The 16,288-nt window shown below is 48.4% G+C and overlaps 1 protein-coding gene across 1 annotated transcript; it reads right to left on the bottom strand.

Annotated features, from left to right (window-relative positions):
* Nucleotides 1-971: 971 nt before the first annotated feature.
* LOC111151270 (eukaryotic translation initiation factor 1) lies at nucleotides 972-3,764 on the bottom strand. The gene is made up of 4 exons (XM_022509147.1): nucleotides 3,541-3,764; nucleotides 2,673-2,836; nucleotides 2,425-2,526; nucleotides 972-1,833 (listed from the first exon to the last, which is right to left on the bottom strand). The coding sequence occupies exons 1-4, from the start codon at nucleotides 3,569-3,571 to the stop codon at nucleotides 1,789-1,791; spliced, it is 342 nt and encodes a 113-aa protein (XP_022364855.1). The 5' UTR covers nucleotides 3,572-3,764; the 3' UTR covers nucleotides 972-1,788.
* Nucleotides 3,765-16,288: the final 12,524 nt, after the last annotated feature.

Below are 16,288 nucleotides of genomic sequence, written 5' to 3'. Positions count from 1 at the left end.
CTCAATAGCCTAGCACAGGACCTACTGTTATTAACCTACTTGTTTTATTTTCTGATGCGATCTTCTGTGGGTTTGGCCTCCAATGTTCCTACTAGAAGTTTCTAAGAGCCCTTCTGCTTTACAGTCAAATCTTAGATTTACAACAGTCACCCAAATTTTCTAACAATGCCATCATGCCTGGTAGCAATTGGTTAAGTTCTTGTTTGCTAAACAGAGGTTTTACAGGACCTTAAATTAGACCACGTCTATCTCCCAGATTACAATCCTCTACTCTCATGGTAGTGGCTGCCATCTCAGCCTCCCATCTCATCCCCCCTTCTAAGTTGGCCTCTGTACAGTCTTGTTCACAAGGCTGCTGGCTGACAATCTTCAAGAGGGGAACAAGAGTGGATTCTTCAGAACTCCTCTCTGCAGTTTGCAGCCTCTATTTTATGACCTGAAATTGGTACCAATTCATGATCCACACGCTGGGAGAACTTTAGCAGAATGGCACCAGGAACAAACTTCCACATACTCATTGCCCTTTCAAGGGATGGCCTCCGGACAGTACTTCAACTTCTCAGAATACTTCTAGTCACTGAACTGTCACATGATAAATCTATTCCCTAGAAAAGGCCTTTTGTACCTCATATGGGTGTGAGGATTAAATGAAGTCCTACACTACCGTCTGTCCCTTTGTTACAGCCTTCAAGCTAAGGTCCTTTCACTGAGCAGACTCCAAACTCCTCCATAGAGCAAGACCCTCCATAGCCACCAGGAGCGAACAGCCCTGTTACCACATCTGTCCACCATGCCTGCAACACAGCTGACCTGTGGGGAACTTGGGAAGGAAAAAGCTCACTGAAGGTTTTCTTGGCCAAGAGGCTGAGGTCCCAGTTGAGCTATGGGCATAGACTACCCCTCACTGCCCATTTCTGTGGTTCCTTCACACATACGAGACTGATTATAGATAAAATACAATTTTCAAGTCAGGTGTTTCTGAAAACAAGTTTTATTTAAATAAGGGTTTAAATACATTACATAACATTAAAACTGAAGGAAGAAATAAACCAAAAACCAGTCTGTTACTTCACATGGCATTGGGCAGCTGTCGCTAGTAAGTTGCAAGCTCTACAGCTAGCTACATGACTGACACATCAGTTTGAAGTTTGTTCCCTTGTCAAAAGTTTAACTCAGATAGAAGGTTGGCCTCACATTCTGGTGTTCGGACATCGATTAGCTAGGATATGTCTGGTCAAAAAGACCTGGTGGCAAGTCAGATGTCCTAGGACGCTTCACTAGAGGGAAGGTATCTGCCCACCTGGTCAGATTGGAGACACCAGGGATCGAGTTTTGACTACCAGTGACTCCCTGTAGCAGCACAGCTGCGGTTGCCGTCTTACCCCATCCTGTCCTCTCAGCTTCACCGTGGACTGTTCAGGTGGTGACATTCGCTTAGGGCAGGGAACTCTGAAGAGGGAGAGCCGAGGAGCTTCTGGCCAGACATAGCCGTCTGTGATCTTGGGGCTCTGTGCTGGACCGAAACCTCACGTTACTGCTTGGTTTCAGGCCGGACACTGCCAGGCGCCTACTGCTTGACCTCTGTTTAAATGAGGGACTTCAAGACTAGACAGCATGGCTCTTTTCAGTTTATTGCATGAAGGAGTTACACTAGTCCAAGTTAAAAGCAGACCCCAAATGGTTACATTATACAAGCTGTGAGGTTTTTAAACTTGTGACAAGGGACAGAAGGGAAATTCTACTCATTGCAAGGAAATCCTCACTTAAGCTTCAGTGAGCCAAAAGCACTTAAAACCCATGAACCTTCAGCTGGTCGTCCTTAGCCAGTCCAATCTGCAAAGAAAAGAAAACAAGGTTATAAGAGGGGATATGAAAAGAATTAAAGTGTCCATTTCTGATGGCAACAACTTTGTCTGCTTGCTTCTACACTGGGCAAAAGTCCCAGAGCCAAGGCACACACTTTGAGCACCAGGGGCACAATGGTTTGTAACTCAGGATATGCAGTTAAGAACCAATGATGTAACAGGATTTTAGCACTTAGGAACAGCCAGCCAGACATCCTATTTTATTATCTGTGTGCAATTTAAAATGGCATCTTTAAAGTAGATCCATGTACACGGCATCTGTCTAAGTTGGTAGAGCACGCAACTCTTCACCTTGGGGATCTGAGTTCAGACCCCACGTTGGGTCCAAGTAGAGATTACTTAAAAAAAAAAAAAAATAAAAAATTGTAGGGGAAAAAAAAAGATCCATGCAAACAGTGATATAAGTCAGACAAGTCTACCTACTGGTGTATGTATTTCAAAACTCAACCAGTTTTGCTTAGCCCTACAAAACAAACTTCTGTGTCCCCAGGAGAGCTTGAACAAACGACAAAGATCTGACAGTGGCACAAACGGATTCTGAAGAATTGACTGAACTCACCTCCACCAGGAACTGGCATATGTTCTTGCGCTGGTCACCCTGTAGCTGAATTACTTCTCCATATTCTGGATGCTCAATTACAGTACCATTGCAGGCAAATTTCTGCAAGCACCAACAAAGCAAAACAAATTAGACCAAGGCAACAGGCTGAGGGCACTTAACAATCCCTAATGAGAAGCAATCCAAGTCAGCACCCCCAACCCGAGCAAGTTAAATGTGATTTTCCTACAATCTCATTTAAGACCTACCTTCTTAAACGCCTTCACTAGTTTCTTTTTATCGTAATCATCAGCGATCCCTTGGACAGTAGTAAGGGTCTTCCTGCCGTTTCTCTGTTGAATTCTTATATGGATATAATCCTCAGTGCCAGCAGGAAGCAGATCATCACCCTTACTTGCATCAGCAAAGGGGTCTGGGAAGAAAGATCAAGCTCGTTTAGAGCTGTTGTGGCTCAGACGCCACTACCACCCTTCCAAAGCTTCTTTTTTGTGCGCGCACAAACTAATACTGAAATCGCCAGGGCTTAGGTCACGTCAGATCTGTCCTTGCTGGCTGTCCGCGAACGGGTCAGTCCCGGGCGGCCGGCTTTCCCAGCGCCAGGGAGAGCCTGGGCCTCCTGCCCCAGGCCCGCCCCCGGAGGACGATCACGTGCCGGGGGAGCCTGGGCCGGCAGGCAGCGCCCCACCCGGCTGATGCAACAGGCCGGAACCCGAGCTCCAAGGCGGGGCCAAACTTCCCGCCCCATTGGCGCGAGCGTTTGTCACTTAGGGCTGGCGCCGCCTCTCACTCCCAGCTCCGTGACAACGGCGGTGACGTAACGGACGTGACGCAGGGGTGGCGGGAGGGGGCGGGTGTGGCCCAAGGCGGCCCGGGAGCCATTAGTAAATGCGCCACCCGAGACGCCGGGCCCGCCCAAGGGCTGCCTCCCTGCCCGCTCCTTCCGGTCGCGCTTTAAGGGCCGACCCCAGGGCCCAAGTCGAGGACCCGCTTCCTGCGAGCCCACACAACTTCTATCAGCCTGCGTTTAGGAAAGCCCGGAGCATCCAGCAGGTGTCCGAGCCCGGACACTTCGCCGCCCCACCCAGGCCTCACCCCTTGGACCTTTCCGCAGCTTACCGAAAGAGTGGAGGTTCTGGATAGCGGACATACGATACGATTCCTTTTCCTCGGTGGAAACGGCCTGCGGAAGGCGGCGGCGGCGGGAGAAGGCGGGCGGGGGGGACGGAGCGTCGGGAAGCGAGGGGGCTCAAGGGGGAGGCTGCTGAGTCCTCGGCGGCGGCTCAGTGACTGGGGCGGAGGGGCGGTGCCTGTATTCACTTATATAGCCGCCCCTGTGACGCCAGCGCGCTGCCCTCACGTCCCGGCCCCACCCACGGCGTCGTGGCCTCCGCGCCCTGGCGCCGCCGCTTCCGATTGGTTCGGGGGTGGGGACGCAGGACGGCGCTTGCGCAGGAACTCGCGCTGCGGGAGGGCGTCCTCTCGATTCCCCGAGAGGTGGAAGGGGGAGGGAAGGGTTGGTTCGTCTAGGCGCCTGCGCAGTGCAGGAGGAGGGTGTTAGGGTGGCGCAGGAAATTGGCTGAGGCTTCTGGAGCGTGTTGCTTCTTATGTTGCTTCTTATGTTCTCTGGCACATTCCACCTTGTTGACCCTGTTGCAACCCTATCTGCTTGGAAAAGAGCGTTTTCATGGGTTAGATCGGCTCTCCTTAAATAAGGCTTAGATGCTGAACCTCCCAGACGCGACGAATTCCCACTCATACTCTCCCAGTTACCCATGTAATCTTTCTTACAGATATAGAGCAGCACTTTTAAATCAACACTGATATCAACAATGATATAACTCAAGCCTTAACTTCATCATTTCGATTAAGTTACTCTTCAGATGAATCTAATCTAAAAATGGATTAATCTACCATACATACATCATTCATATAATCTAAAGAAAGAATGCCCAGCTCATTAACCTGGGTTCAAGGGAGAGTGACGCGGGTTCTGGGGGCTAAAAGAATTCAGGCACCCGAAGGGTGTCCTGTGTGTCCTCCAAATTGTGTGGAGGTAGAACCTTACCAGAGAGGAGTAAAAATATTTTCTTCAAAACAGTCAACATTTCTTGATCTTTCAATATATAAATTGAAATGTTCTCAGTTGCAAGGGTGAATAGAGAGGGTTTAGACACCAAAGGCTTCCAGGGGCCAGGAAGGTAAGATAAAGGAGTGTGATGAGACGGGGTGTGGAGGGGACCGGCATGAGAACTAGGGGTTATCGCAGCGATGGGCGATGTGAGCCCCAGGTGATATAGAGGGTGGGAAAGAGCCCATTTGTGGGGGCAGGGTGAGAGCCTACCAGATGAGGTGAGAAACCCCAAGGAAGGAAAAGTTAGGTGTACTTGATAGTTTGTTTTGATTGCATATTTACTAAGTAACCTTTTAATAATTTGGTTTCCTTGATACCAGGAAGGGGGGGAACCAAAGCTAGAAGTCATGGGCATCTCAGACGTCCAACCCTACCTGCCCTCCACCTAGGAACGTCTGCCCTCATAGACGTGGCTGTGCTTGAAAGGGGTTTGAAGAGAGAGAGTGTGAATGAGTTAGAACTAGCCTTCCCAGTTTGCAGACATATTTTGTTATACATATTTTTAAATTAACAACATGGTCTTGCCTATCAATCTTCCCTTTTAGGAAAAGACCCTTTCTGTGCCATTTTAAAGAAATCCTTTCTCTCCTTTGAGTTAATAAAGATACTCTTTTTGTTGTTGTTTGTTTGTTTCAAAAGCTTTATTTTTATATTATTTATTATTATTTTAAAAAGACTGTATTTATTTATTTGAGAGAGAGAGAGAGTGTGAGAGGGGAAGGGCAGAAGGGGAGGGAGAAAGAATCTGAAGTAAGACTTTGCACTCAGCTCAAACACCGGGCTCTATCCTGATGCAGGGCTCTATCCAGGACCACTCTGAGCAGAAACCAAGAGTCAAGAATTGGTGGCTTAACTGAGTGACCCACCCAGGTGCCCCTCTTTTGTTATTTAGAGAGAGAAAAAGTGAGAGTGGGGGGAGGTGCAGAGGGAAAGAGGCATTTTTTTTTTTTTTTTTTTTTTTTTTTTTTGGTGGCCAGCAAAGCAAGGTCTATTGAGTGATAGAACAAAGCTCCCAAAGAGGGAGGGGACCCGAGAGGGTTGCCCAGGAGTGAATCTTAAACAGGCTCCACATCCCGCATGGGTCTTGATCTCAAGACCCTGAGATCATGACCCGAGCTGAAATCAAGCGTCAGACACTTGACCAACTGAGTCATCCAGGCACTCCTGTTTGCTTTGAAAGTTTTCTTTTCTTTTCTTTTCTTTTTTTTTTTTAAGATTTTTTATTTATTTGACAGAGAGAAATACAGTGAGAGGGGAAACACAAGCCAGGGGAGTGGGAAAAGGAGAAGCAGACTCCCCTGCTGAGCATGGAGCCCAATGTGGGGCTTCATTCCAGGACCCTGGGATCATGACCTGAGCCGAAGACAGACACCTAATGACTGAGCCACCCAGATGACCCTGCTTTGAAAGTTTTAAAACTTTACTTTTACCTTTTACTTATTTTTATTATTTATTTATTTTTATTTTTTAAAGATTATTTATTTATTTGAGAGAGAGAGAGAGAGAGAACGCATACAGGAGAGCACAAGGGTGGGGATGGGCACAGGGAGAGGAAGAAGCAGACTCCCTGCTGAGCAGGGAGCCTGACAACGTGGGGCTTGATCCCAGGGCCCTGAGATCATGATCTGAGCCGAAGGCAGAAGCTTAACTAACTGAGCCACCCAGGTGCCCCTGCTTTTACCTTTTAGGTCTTTAAGCCACTGGGAACTGATTTGTGTGTGTGGTGTGAGACAGGGATCTAATTTTTTTCCCTATATGGATAGCCACCTGTTCCAGCACCATTTATTGAATAACATATAATTTCCCCACTGATTCATGCCTTTTTTGTCCTACTCATGTTTCCGTTTGTGTGTTGGCTTGTTTTTGGAGTCTCTGTTCTGTTCAGTCTCTGGTCTGTTTATCCCAAAGCCACATTCCCTTAATGATAGGAGATCTGCCAAAAGTCTTGATGTCCAACAGGATGAGCTCCTCCGTTTTGTTCTTCAGAATGACCTTGGCTCTTGGTCCTAGTTCCCCTTTCAGCCTTGTGGTCTATCACCACTCCCCACATTCCACACCACTGCAGTTCTATGAAGCACCCTGAATGTTCTCATCTCAGGGGCTTTGTGCAAAGGCTCTCCCTTTGCTTGCTACATTCTTCTGTCTTTTTCGTGTGATGTCTCCCACTCATCCGTGGGACTCAGCTGGGACTCAGTTCTTTGGAGAAGACTGTGCTTGGAGCCTTTTCTGGGCCCCCACCTCCTCTATTTTAACATTTATCAAACTGCATTTGGCTCACCTGTTCCTTGAACTGGCTATGTAATTTGCTGGGCCCAGGACAAAATAAAAAAAATGTGAGGCCCTTTGCTAAAAAAATGGTTAAGAGCTTTGCGCAGTGGCAGTATCGTAGCCAATGAGGTTTATCCGAGGCGCGATTATTGCTAATTGAAAAAATGGTTAAGAATTTCAAGACAGTGACAGAAGAGCATTAAACCACACATGCAGTTCTTCCAAGGATGGGGCCCCATGTGACTTTGCAGGTGGCATGCCCTTGAATCGGGCTCTGCCCCTTCCCTTATTTGTCTCCTGCTGGGCTGTAAGTGCAAAGAGCAGGTGCATGCCTACTTCCTCTGTAGTCTGTGTGTGGTAGATTCCTGGCACATGGTGGGTGCCCAGTGCTTGTCGAATGAACACATGGACATACATAGTAAGTGCTTAGTTGGAATGGCTGATCCCTGACTCCAGGCTGTGACCTCTGCTACTGTATTAGAGAGTCCTGGGGTGGAGGATTGAGAAAAAAGTCCTTTTGAGAGGTCTGTCTCTGGGCTCCAAAGAAAGCTTCTAGATCTGGCCTCCTGGCTCAGGGCAGGGATGATAGCCCTATGTCAGCCACATTCCCCCCAGCTTCTCCTGCAGGGACTCGATGCCCGGTGCCAGCCCTGACCTCAGTGCTCTGTAAACAACTATCACCACAAACACACACAGGCTTTGCCCCAGGCAGGAGGCAGTTCAGAAGACAGGCCTGGAGCAAGCAGCTGGGGAAGCAGAAGACCCAGGTCTCTCTTTTTTTTTTCCTTTTTTTAAAGATTTTATTTATTTATTTATTTATTCGACTTATTAAAGATTTATTTATTTATTTATTCATTCATTCTACTTATTAAAGATTCTATTTATTTATTTATTTATTCATTCGACTTATTAAAGATTCTATTTATTTATTTATTTATTCGACTCATTAAAGATTTATTTATTTATTTATAAAGTAAAGATTTTATTTATTTATTTTAAAGATTTAATTTATTTATTCTGTGCGGGACACCTGGGGACCCTCGGCCCTGAGAAGAATTCCCTAGGGCCCCAAACTTGAGATGGAAACAGCAGACTCTCCCAAGAATGTGGGAGAGATCACAAGTAGGCAGAGAAGCAGGCAGAGAGAGAGAGAGAGAGAGAGAGAGAGAGAGAGGAGGAAGCAGGCTCCCTGCTAAGCAGAGAGCCCGATGTGGGGCTCGATGTGGGGATCGATCCCAGGACTCTGGGATCATGACCTGAGCCGAAGGCAGAGGCTTTAACCCACTGAGCCACCCAGGCGCCCCGAAGACCCAGGTCTTGACGACCGCCAGTTTCCTGTGATTCTGGTCACCTCTCAGGGCTTCCATTTTCCCCATAAGAGGAGGAGAGGGTGATTTCTAAAGCTTTTGCCAGGTCTAAAGTCCGGGGTTCTGTGTTTCCAGGCTGGGAGCATTTCCAAGGAGGGTCTCCAAGAGTCCACAGTCCAGTGTGGAGGTTTTCCCAGCCCTGGGAGCTTGGGGAGTAAAGACGGGACCAGAACAAATTTATCTGAAAGGGACACTTGTGCTTACTGTGAACACTGCTTATTGGTTACTGTGGTCCCACTTTTGGTCCCTGCCCGGGAGCCAGGGGACAGGGACAGTGCATGGGCTCTGGAGTATCTGAATCTGAGTATCACCAGCCTCCTCTTCCTGTGTGGTGGGGGAGGGGGATGGAGGGTTGGGGGAGGGGCGGGGATGGGGGCTCCGTCTCTCCCAGCCTCCATTTTCTTATCTGTACAAATGGATAATGATGCCTTTCTCTTGCCCTCTTTTGGGAGAATTTCTTTCTTTCTTTTTTTTTTTTTAAGATTTTATTTATTTACTTGACAGACAGAGATTACAAGTAGGCAGAGAGGCAGGCAGAGAGAGAGGAAGGGAAGCAGGCTCCCCACCGAGCAGAGAGCCTGATGCGGGGTTCGATCCCAGGACCCTGGGATCATGACCTGAGCCAAAGGCAGACGCTTTAACCCACTGAGCCACCCAGGCGCCCCTCTTTGAGAGAATTTCAAGAGGAGAATACGTGTGATGGGGTAAACATGTAGCATTATTAAATCACGGAATAGTTTACGCCAAGTTCCCAGAAGTGAAAAAGGAGAGAGAGAACCCTTGAGATCAACAGGGGACAGCAGCGAGCACCTCAGAATGGGGATAGGACAGAGGTGGGTACTTCTTCATGGTCATCTCCTTAGGCCATGTGGCAAGGGCACAGCTGTGCGGGACACCTGGGGACCCTCGGCCCTGAGAAGAATTCCCCAGGGCCCCAAACTTGAGATGGAAACAGCAGACTCTCCCAAGAATGTGGCTTCGGGGAATGAGTCGCATCCTTTGGAGAAATAGGTGTCTTCTTGGGAACTAGGGCCGATGGATGATCTCGCCCAAGGCGTCTACCTATAGCTCTGGTACTGCAGGAAACCCTGTGACCCAGAGAAAATCCTGGGGCACGCTAGAGACCTTGCCATATCCAAGATCACATTCAGGGCGGCTTGGTGGGTTGTTCACTGTCACGGGACTTCGCTCCATTTAAAGAAAGTCAAATACATGCCATGTTCCTTGCATTTCTTGCTCCCTATTAGGGAGCCACCACCCACGTATGGAAACGGCTGGAATGCTGCCCCCAACCCCCACCTCTCCCCAGTGAATGAAGTCTGCTATTGTTACCACTTTGGAATGGAGGCAGAGAGGGGCTTGTTTGACGGATTGCAGCTCTGACCCGATCCCATGTGATTACCGTAAAATGCACGCATGCTCCGACTAGGCTGGGGTTCTCTCCACCCCCCACCCTGCTTGCTTCCAGGGTGATACTGGGAAGGCACACGAGGGAACATTATGGGGTGCTGGAAATGAATTCCACCTTGATCCGGGTGGTAAAAACTCATCGGGCTGGACCCTTAGAGCTAACATGCTTTTGTATATATGTCAGGTCTGCTTTACTCCGCTCCAACCTGCCCCCCGCCCCCACCACCAATTCAGCCCGGTTTTCTTCTTGCCCTTGCCAGGGACTCACTTCTACCAACCCAAGGTGGGAACCCCCACTCAGTGCGGAGGATCTTCCCTCTCTACCTCACCTTTGCTCCTTCCCCTCCTCTCCTCCTCTGGAGAGTCCCCTATAGATGGGATGAGGGAGAGGTGGCCTTGCTTGGGCAGGAGGATACAGCCAGAGCCCCTGGTTCCCCTCCCCTGGGCAGGGCCACCTGGATAGCCAAATTGCAGACTCAGGAGCCTCTGGTGGGAAGGATAAAGAGCAGCCTAGGTTCCTGGAGGAAGCCAGGAGCCAAACCTGGCCCTGTCCTCAAGGAGCGGATAGCCCAGCAAAGCTTTGGATGCTGGAGGGGCTGCCAGGTCCAGAGGCACAGAGGGCCCTGCATTCTGATGAGGCACTGGGAGAGGAGTCCCCTAGGTGGGCTGGGGGGTGAGGCAGGATGGACAATCCAGACCAGGAGAAGAGCAGTGGACGTGCTGTAATGGAAATCAGCTCAGACCGGACTTCCTCTGAGACCACCGCTCCTCCAACCTCCTCCTCTTTTATTTTTATTTTTAAAACTAGTGTAACTCATGTAAGGGTCATCTCCAGAAAGGCGTCTGTGTTCACCCAACAGCAAATCTAAAACAAGACTCCTCCAATCTGGACAAGTCCTTCCCATGGCCTTGGGGAGCTCTCTTGCCAACTGGGAGAGTGTGGGCGGTTTGTGCTGAGGATCCAGGAGGAAACAGAGAGAGGGCTGACAGAGCAAGGTCAGGTGTCCCCACCCCTCCATGCCACCTGCTCTTGTTTAGCCACGCCTCTGCGGCCTGCCCCCAGCACCCAGCTCTTCTCAGCGTGTTACCTGGAGGTGGCCGGGCCACTCTAGGTGGCCTCTGCTCTCCCCTGCACCCACCCACCTTCCCCCAATTAAATCCAACTCACTAAGGGCCACAGCAGCCACGGGCCACATGTGGGTCATGAACCCTGGAAATGGGGTTAGCCTGAAGGCAGGTGTGCTAGAAGTATAACACACACGGAGTTTTTAATTTTTAATTTAAATTCAATTTAATTAACATATACTGTATTATTAGTTTTAGAGGGAGAATTCAGTGATTCATCAGTCGCACAACACAGCACTGCTCATTCCATCAAGTGCCCCCCTTAAAGCCCATCACCCAGTGACCCCACCCCCCCACCTCCTCTCCAGCCACCCGGATTTGTTTCCTAGAGTTGAGTATCTCTTGGTTTGTCTCCTTCTCTGTTTTCATCTTATTTTATTTTTCCTTCCCCTATGTTCATCCGTTTTGTTTCTTAAATCCCATATGTGAGTGAAATCATATGATATTTGTCTTTCTCTGACTGACTTATTTCACTTAACATAATACAATTGTAAACTATCTCAGTAATTTTTATCTCAACTCCTTATTGAAATAATAATATTCTGCATATATTGGATCAAATAAAATATATTATTAAAATTAATTTTGCCTGTCTCTTTTTACTTTATTTAAATAAACAGGGCTACTAGGACATTTCAAGTTATATAGATGGCATGTACTCTGTTTCCACCGGGTGGCGCTGCTCTAGATAATTCCAGACGGAAGAGAGGGTTGGCCAGGCAGATGCAAACCCATCCTCATACACGGGGCTTGCCATGGCCTTCTTCTTGCCACCATCAGCCTTATTTCTGTCTCCTGCTCCCTCTCCCAGCCTCTCTGGTTCCCTCTGCCATGAGCTTGCAAACTGCAAGTCCGCTCAGTGATGCTCATGGACTACTGAGGCCAGCCAGGGATGTCCAGGGATTCCCCCCTTCCCCTGCTACCTTGAGGGTCCTATGAGCCTTCACCCACCCAAACTGGGTCTCTTCTGGGTGGGGGGAGAGTTCTACCACCAAGAAGGTGATGTCCTTCCCTTTCTCACTTGCTTAGCCCAAGCCGACACTTCCATTGGCTAGTGTCCAAGGGTATCTGAGAACGTTCCAAGGTGGTGGGGCTACCGACCCCCAACTCAGCAATTATTCTCTGTAACCATACAGAGGACTCTTCCAGAGAGGAATCCTGGACAGTAACTCAAACAATTTAAACAGAAAAATTTTTTTTTTATCAAGTACCCCCTCCATTCCGGATCATGTGCTGAGTGTCTCCCTCTCACGTCCTGTGGAATCCTGACAAAGTTCATGTCATTGTCTTCTTCAGGTAAGCTGTCTGGGCTTGGACAAGGACACAGCCTGGGGTGGCAACAGCCTTCCTGCTGTGCTGCACGGCCACCCGGAAAAGCTGGGGTCCCGGGAGGAACCTCTGGCTTGCTTCTGTCCTTGTTAGAGGGTTTGCCATTCCCTCAAGGGGCCCATACCTGGGATTGCACCCCAGTTCTCTGCCAGAGCTGGGGGGTGTGGCTCCATGTTTGAAGAGTGATTCTGGGTGACCAGTGATGCTGCGGACAGGCAGCCATGGTAGCATACGGACTTGGATTTTAAAAAAAACTGGATATTTAAGTTTGTTCTCTAAACAATGGCTGAACTCCTGCTCTGACTGACACGAGATGGATGCATGTCTGGCCCCTGAGGTGTCAGGGAGATGTACAGAGACCAACTGTGGTTCAGAGAGGACTGGGTGTTGTGGGAACAGAGACGTGTGTGTGTGTGTGTGTGTGTGTGTGTGCGTGTGTGCGCGAGCGCGCACACGTGCACCTGTGAATGTGTGGGCGGTGTGAATAGATATGGGGGTGAGCGCGCATGTGTGCCTTTTTGCAAATCTGAGTCAGTGGGAGCATGTATCTATGTGTACAGTCCTTTCTTCCTTTCCAGGGAGGAACTGAGAGCTTCCTGGGGACAGCCAGGCCCAAGGGAAAGATCTCAGTCCCCACAGGGAGGCCTTGCTGGCATGATTGGGATTTTGGGTCAAGGGACTCTTTGAGATGCTGTCTTGTTACTTGACTCTTCTGTGTCCTCAGGCAACTCGCATGATCTCTCTGAGCCCGTGTCCTTTCCTATATGTATCAGGACTTACTTACTATACTCCCCAGCTCACCTTCTAAGGAGAGCTGCTCCAGGTGCCTTGGGGGCCTTTCTTGTCAGATGGGCGAGGGTGGGTGGAGCTAAGGTGCTGGGGGGAGGATGGAGACCCCAGGGGAAACTTGAGGGGACTGGAAGTGCAGCCCAGGGCAGCTGGGGGCAATGAAGTGAAGCTGGGGTGGGTTTTGGGGCTGGGAGAGATAACCATTCCCTGGGGGCCTTATTTGGGAAGCCTTGTGCTCAAGGATCTATCTGCCCCATCTGCATTGCTCCTGCAGAATCTCTAGTCAACTATCCATTGCTTACTGGTGCTTCCACAGAGAGATTTTCTCCTGGGGACAGAGTGAGCCCCGGCCTGGGCTGTGTGTGGGGGAAACTGGGATGCCTTGGTTAGATTATGACTCACTGTAGAGCCTCTGTTTATTACCTGCTTCCAGGGCCTGGCATTAAGTACTTTATATTTATTGTCTCCTTGAATCCTCCTGACACCCCAGCAACCAGGAGGAGCCATTCCCTTTTACAGATGAGAACGCTGAAGTTCAGAATGGTGGCATTGTTTTTGCAAGATCGTAGCTGGTAAGTTGCAGGGCTGGCTTCAGTCCCAGCCTGTGACCTTGACTGTGAAGGTGCCCCTGCCCTGAAGGGCTGTCCATGCTGGCTTCCCCCCAAATGCCAGACACTGCTGGACTCCCCCTCCTAGAGCTGGGAGGAGACACCCCTGCCTGGGTGGGGTGGCCTGGGGTGGCCTCGAGTGAACTCACTTCCTTCACTTTTATTTTATTCAAAAATAATGATTATATTTCCCCATTGTAAAATACTATATTCTTGTTTTTTTTTTTTACTTCTCAAAGTTTTTATGAATGAGAATATATTATTTAAAGAATATGATATGTTCTTAATGTATAAAAAATTTAAAAGTAGAAAAGTGACCAAAAAAAAAAAATCACCTGTTAAATCAGTTACTGCCTAAGAATGACCAGGATTCATTTTGGCACCTCTTGATGTGGATATTTATAAAGCTGTCCACTGCTGAGTGTCCCTCTGCTTTGTGTCATGTTAGCCCTTGGTACCCTTGGCAGCTGTTCAAGTTCTCTCCCTATGAATCCATTGTCATTTAAAACATCAGTGAAGGGGTGCCTGGGGCGCCTTGATCCCAGAGTCCTGGGTTCAAGCCCCGCATCACCGCTCTCTGCTCAGCAGGGAGCCTGCTTCCTCCCCCACCCCCCTCTGCCTACTTATAATCTCTGTCTGTCAAAAAACAAAACAAAACAAAAAACCCCCCCAAAATCCCAGTAGTGAACAATGTGAGCTTTACTCAGTGACCTCTGGGCAGGGGAGGGCACTTACATCCCCCCAACATAGCTCAAGAGTCTCAGCTTGTGAGGACCCCTCCTGCTCACTCTGATGAAGGATAGTTGGAAGAAAGGCAAGCAGGGACAAGGAGCCTCCCCTTCCTCCCTGCAGAGGAAACCACCGTTAAAGGATTTTACACCACTCTGCAAGGAGCCCTCGACCCTTTTCCACGTGATAGATAGTTGACAAAACCTGATTGGATGACGGGTGCACAGAAGGTTAATTAGATTCGGCCAAAAAACCCATAAAAAACCCTAGAACTTAGCAACTCTGGTGGCCACACTCTTGGGTCTCCTCCCCCTTCAGGAGCTTTGTTTATTTATTTAAGAGAAAGAAGAAGAACATAGAGAGATAGAGTGAGAGGGAGAAGCAGACTCCCATCTGAGCAGGGAGCCTGACATGGGGCTCGATCCCAGGACGCTGGAATCATGACCTGAGCCGAAGGCAGATCCTTAGCTGACTGAGTCACCCAGGCGTCCCTTTTCAGGAGCTTTGTATTATCACTTTACTATCAATAAACTTTGCTTTGCTGCCCACCACTCTCTGTCTGGTTTACCTCTTCATTTTTCGAAGTGGTGTGACCAAGAACCATGGCACTAAAGGAGAAGAAATCCCTTAACATTATGGTGTCCCTTTCTCCCTCCAGGATATGTCTTTGCTAGCTTCCTCATCTCCCCCTTTGATTCTGTCCCTGTTCCAGACCTTAACCTCTTCTTATCTTGGTTCTGCAATTCAGCTCTGCCTCATGCCTCCCCACACATGCGTGCAGCGAAGACCAGTCCCCACTTGGCCGAAAGGTGTGCTGGCTTGTAGGACTTCCAAGAGCATGGATGCAGTCAGATGCATCAAAGTGTGTGTGGAGGGGGGATAGAGAGAGAGTCACATGCAGAAGAATGAAAGTGGACCATTTTCTTACACTATGCATAAAAATAGACTCAAAATGGATGAAAGATGTAAATGTGAGACGGGAATCTATCAAAATCTCAGAGGAGAACACAGGCAGCAGCCTCTGTGACCTTGGCCATAGCAACTTCTTGCAAGACACGTCTCTCCAAAGGCAAGAGAAACAAAGACGAGAATGAACTATGGGGACTTCATCAAAATAAAAAGCTTTTGCACAGCAGAGGAAACAGTCAACAAAACCAAAAGACAATTGACAGAATGGGAGAAGGTATTTGCAAATGTCTTATCAGATAAAGGACTAGTATCCAAAATATATAAAGAATTTATCAAACTCAACACCCAAAGAACAAATAACCCAATCAAGAAATGGGCAGAAGACATGAACAGATATTTCTCCAAAGAAGACATCCAAATTGCTAACAGACACAGGAAAAAATGTTCCACATCACTAGGCATCCAGGAAATACGAATCAAAACCCACAGTGACATACCACCTCACACGAGTCAGAATGGTTAAAATTAATAAGTCAGGAAATAATAGATGTTTGCGAGGATGCGGAGAAAGGGGAACCCTCCTACACTGTTGGTGGGAATGCAAGCTGGTGCAGCCATTCTGGAAAACAGTATGGAGGTTTCTCAAAAAGTTTAAAATAGAGCTACCCTAAAACCCAGCAATCGCACTACTGGGTATTTACCCCAAGGATACAAATGTAGTGATCTAAGGGGCACGTGCACCTAAATGTTTATAGCAGCAATGTCCACAATAGCCAAACTATGGAAAGAGCCCAGATGTCCATCGACAGATGAATGGATAAAGAAGATGTGATACACACACGCGTGCACACGCGTGCACACACACACACACGCACACACTCAGGAATACTACTCAGCCCTCAAAAAACCAATGAAATCTTGCCATTTGCAACCATGTGGATGCAGCTAGAGGGTATTATGCTAAGCAAAATAAGGCAATCAGGGAAAGAAAATTATCGTATTATCTCATTCATATGTGGAATTTAAGAAACAAAACAGAGGATCATAGGGAAAGGGAGGGAAAAAAGAAAATAAGATGAAAACAGAGAAGGAAACAACCCATGAGAGATCCTAAATCATAGGAAACAAAGTGAGGGTGGCTGGAGGGTAGGTAGGTGGGGGGGATGGGGTAACTGGGTGTGAGGGGCATTAAGGAGGTC

This window comes from Enhydra lutris, unplaced genomic scaffold (assembly GCF_002288905.1).
Source record: "Enhydra lutris kenyoni isolate GAN:26980312 unplaced genomic scaffold, ASM228890v2 scaffoldscaffold26, whole genome shotgun sequence".
Taxonomy (NCBI): Eukaryota; Metazoa; Chordata; class Mammalia; order Carnivora; family Mustelidae; genus Enhydra; species Enhydra lutris.
The sequence above is the reverse complement of the archived record's forward strand: the minus strand, read 5'-3'. Positions and strand labels throughout refer to the sequence as shown.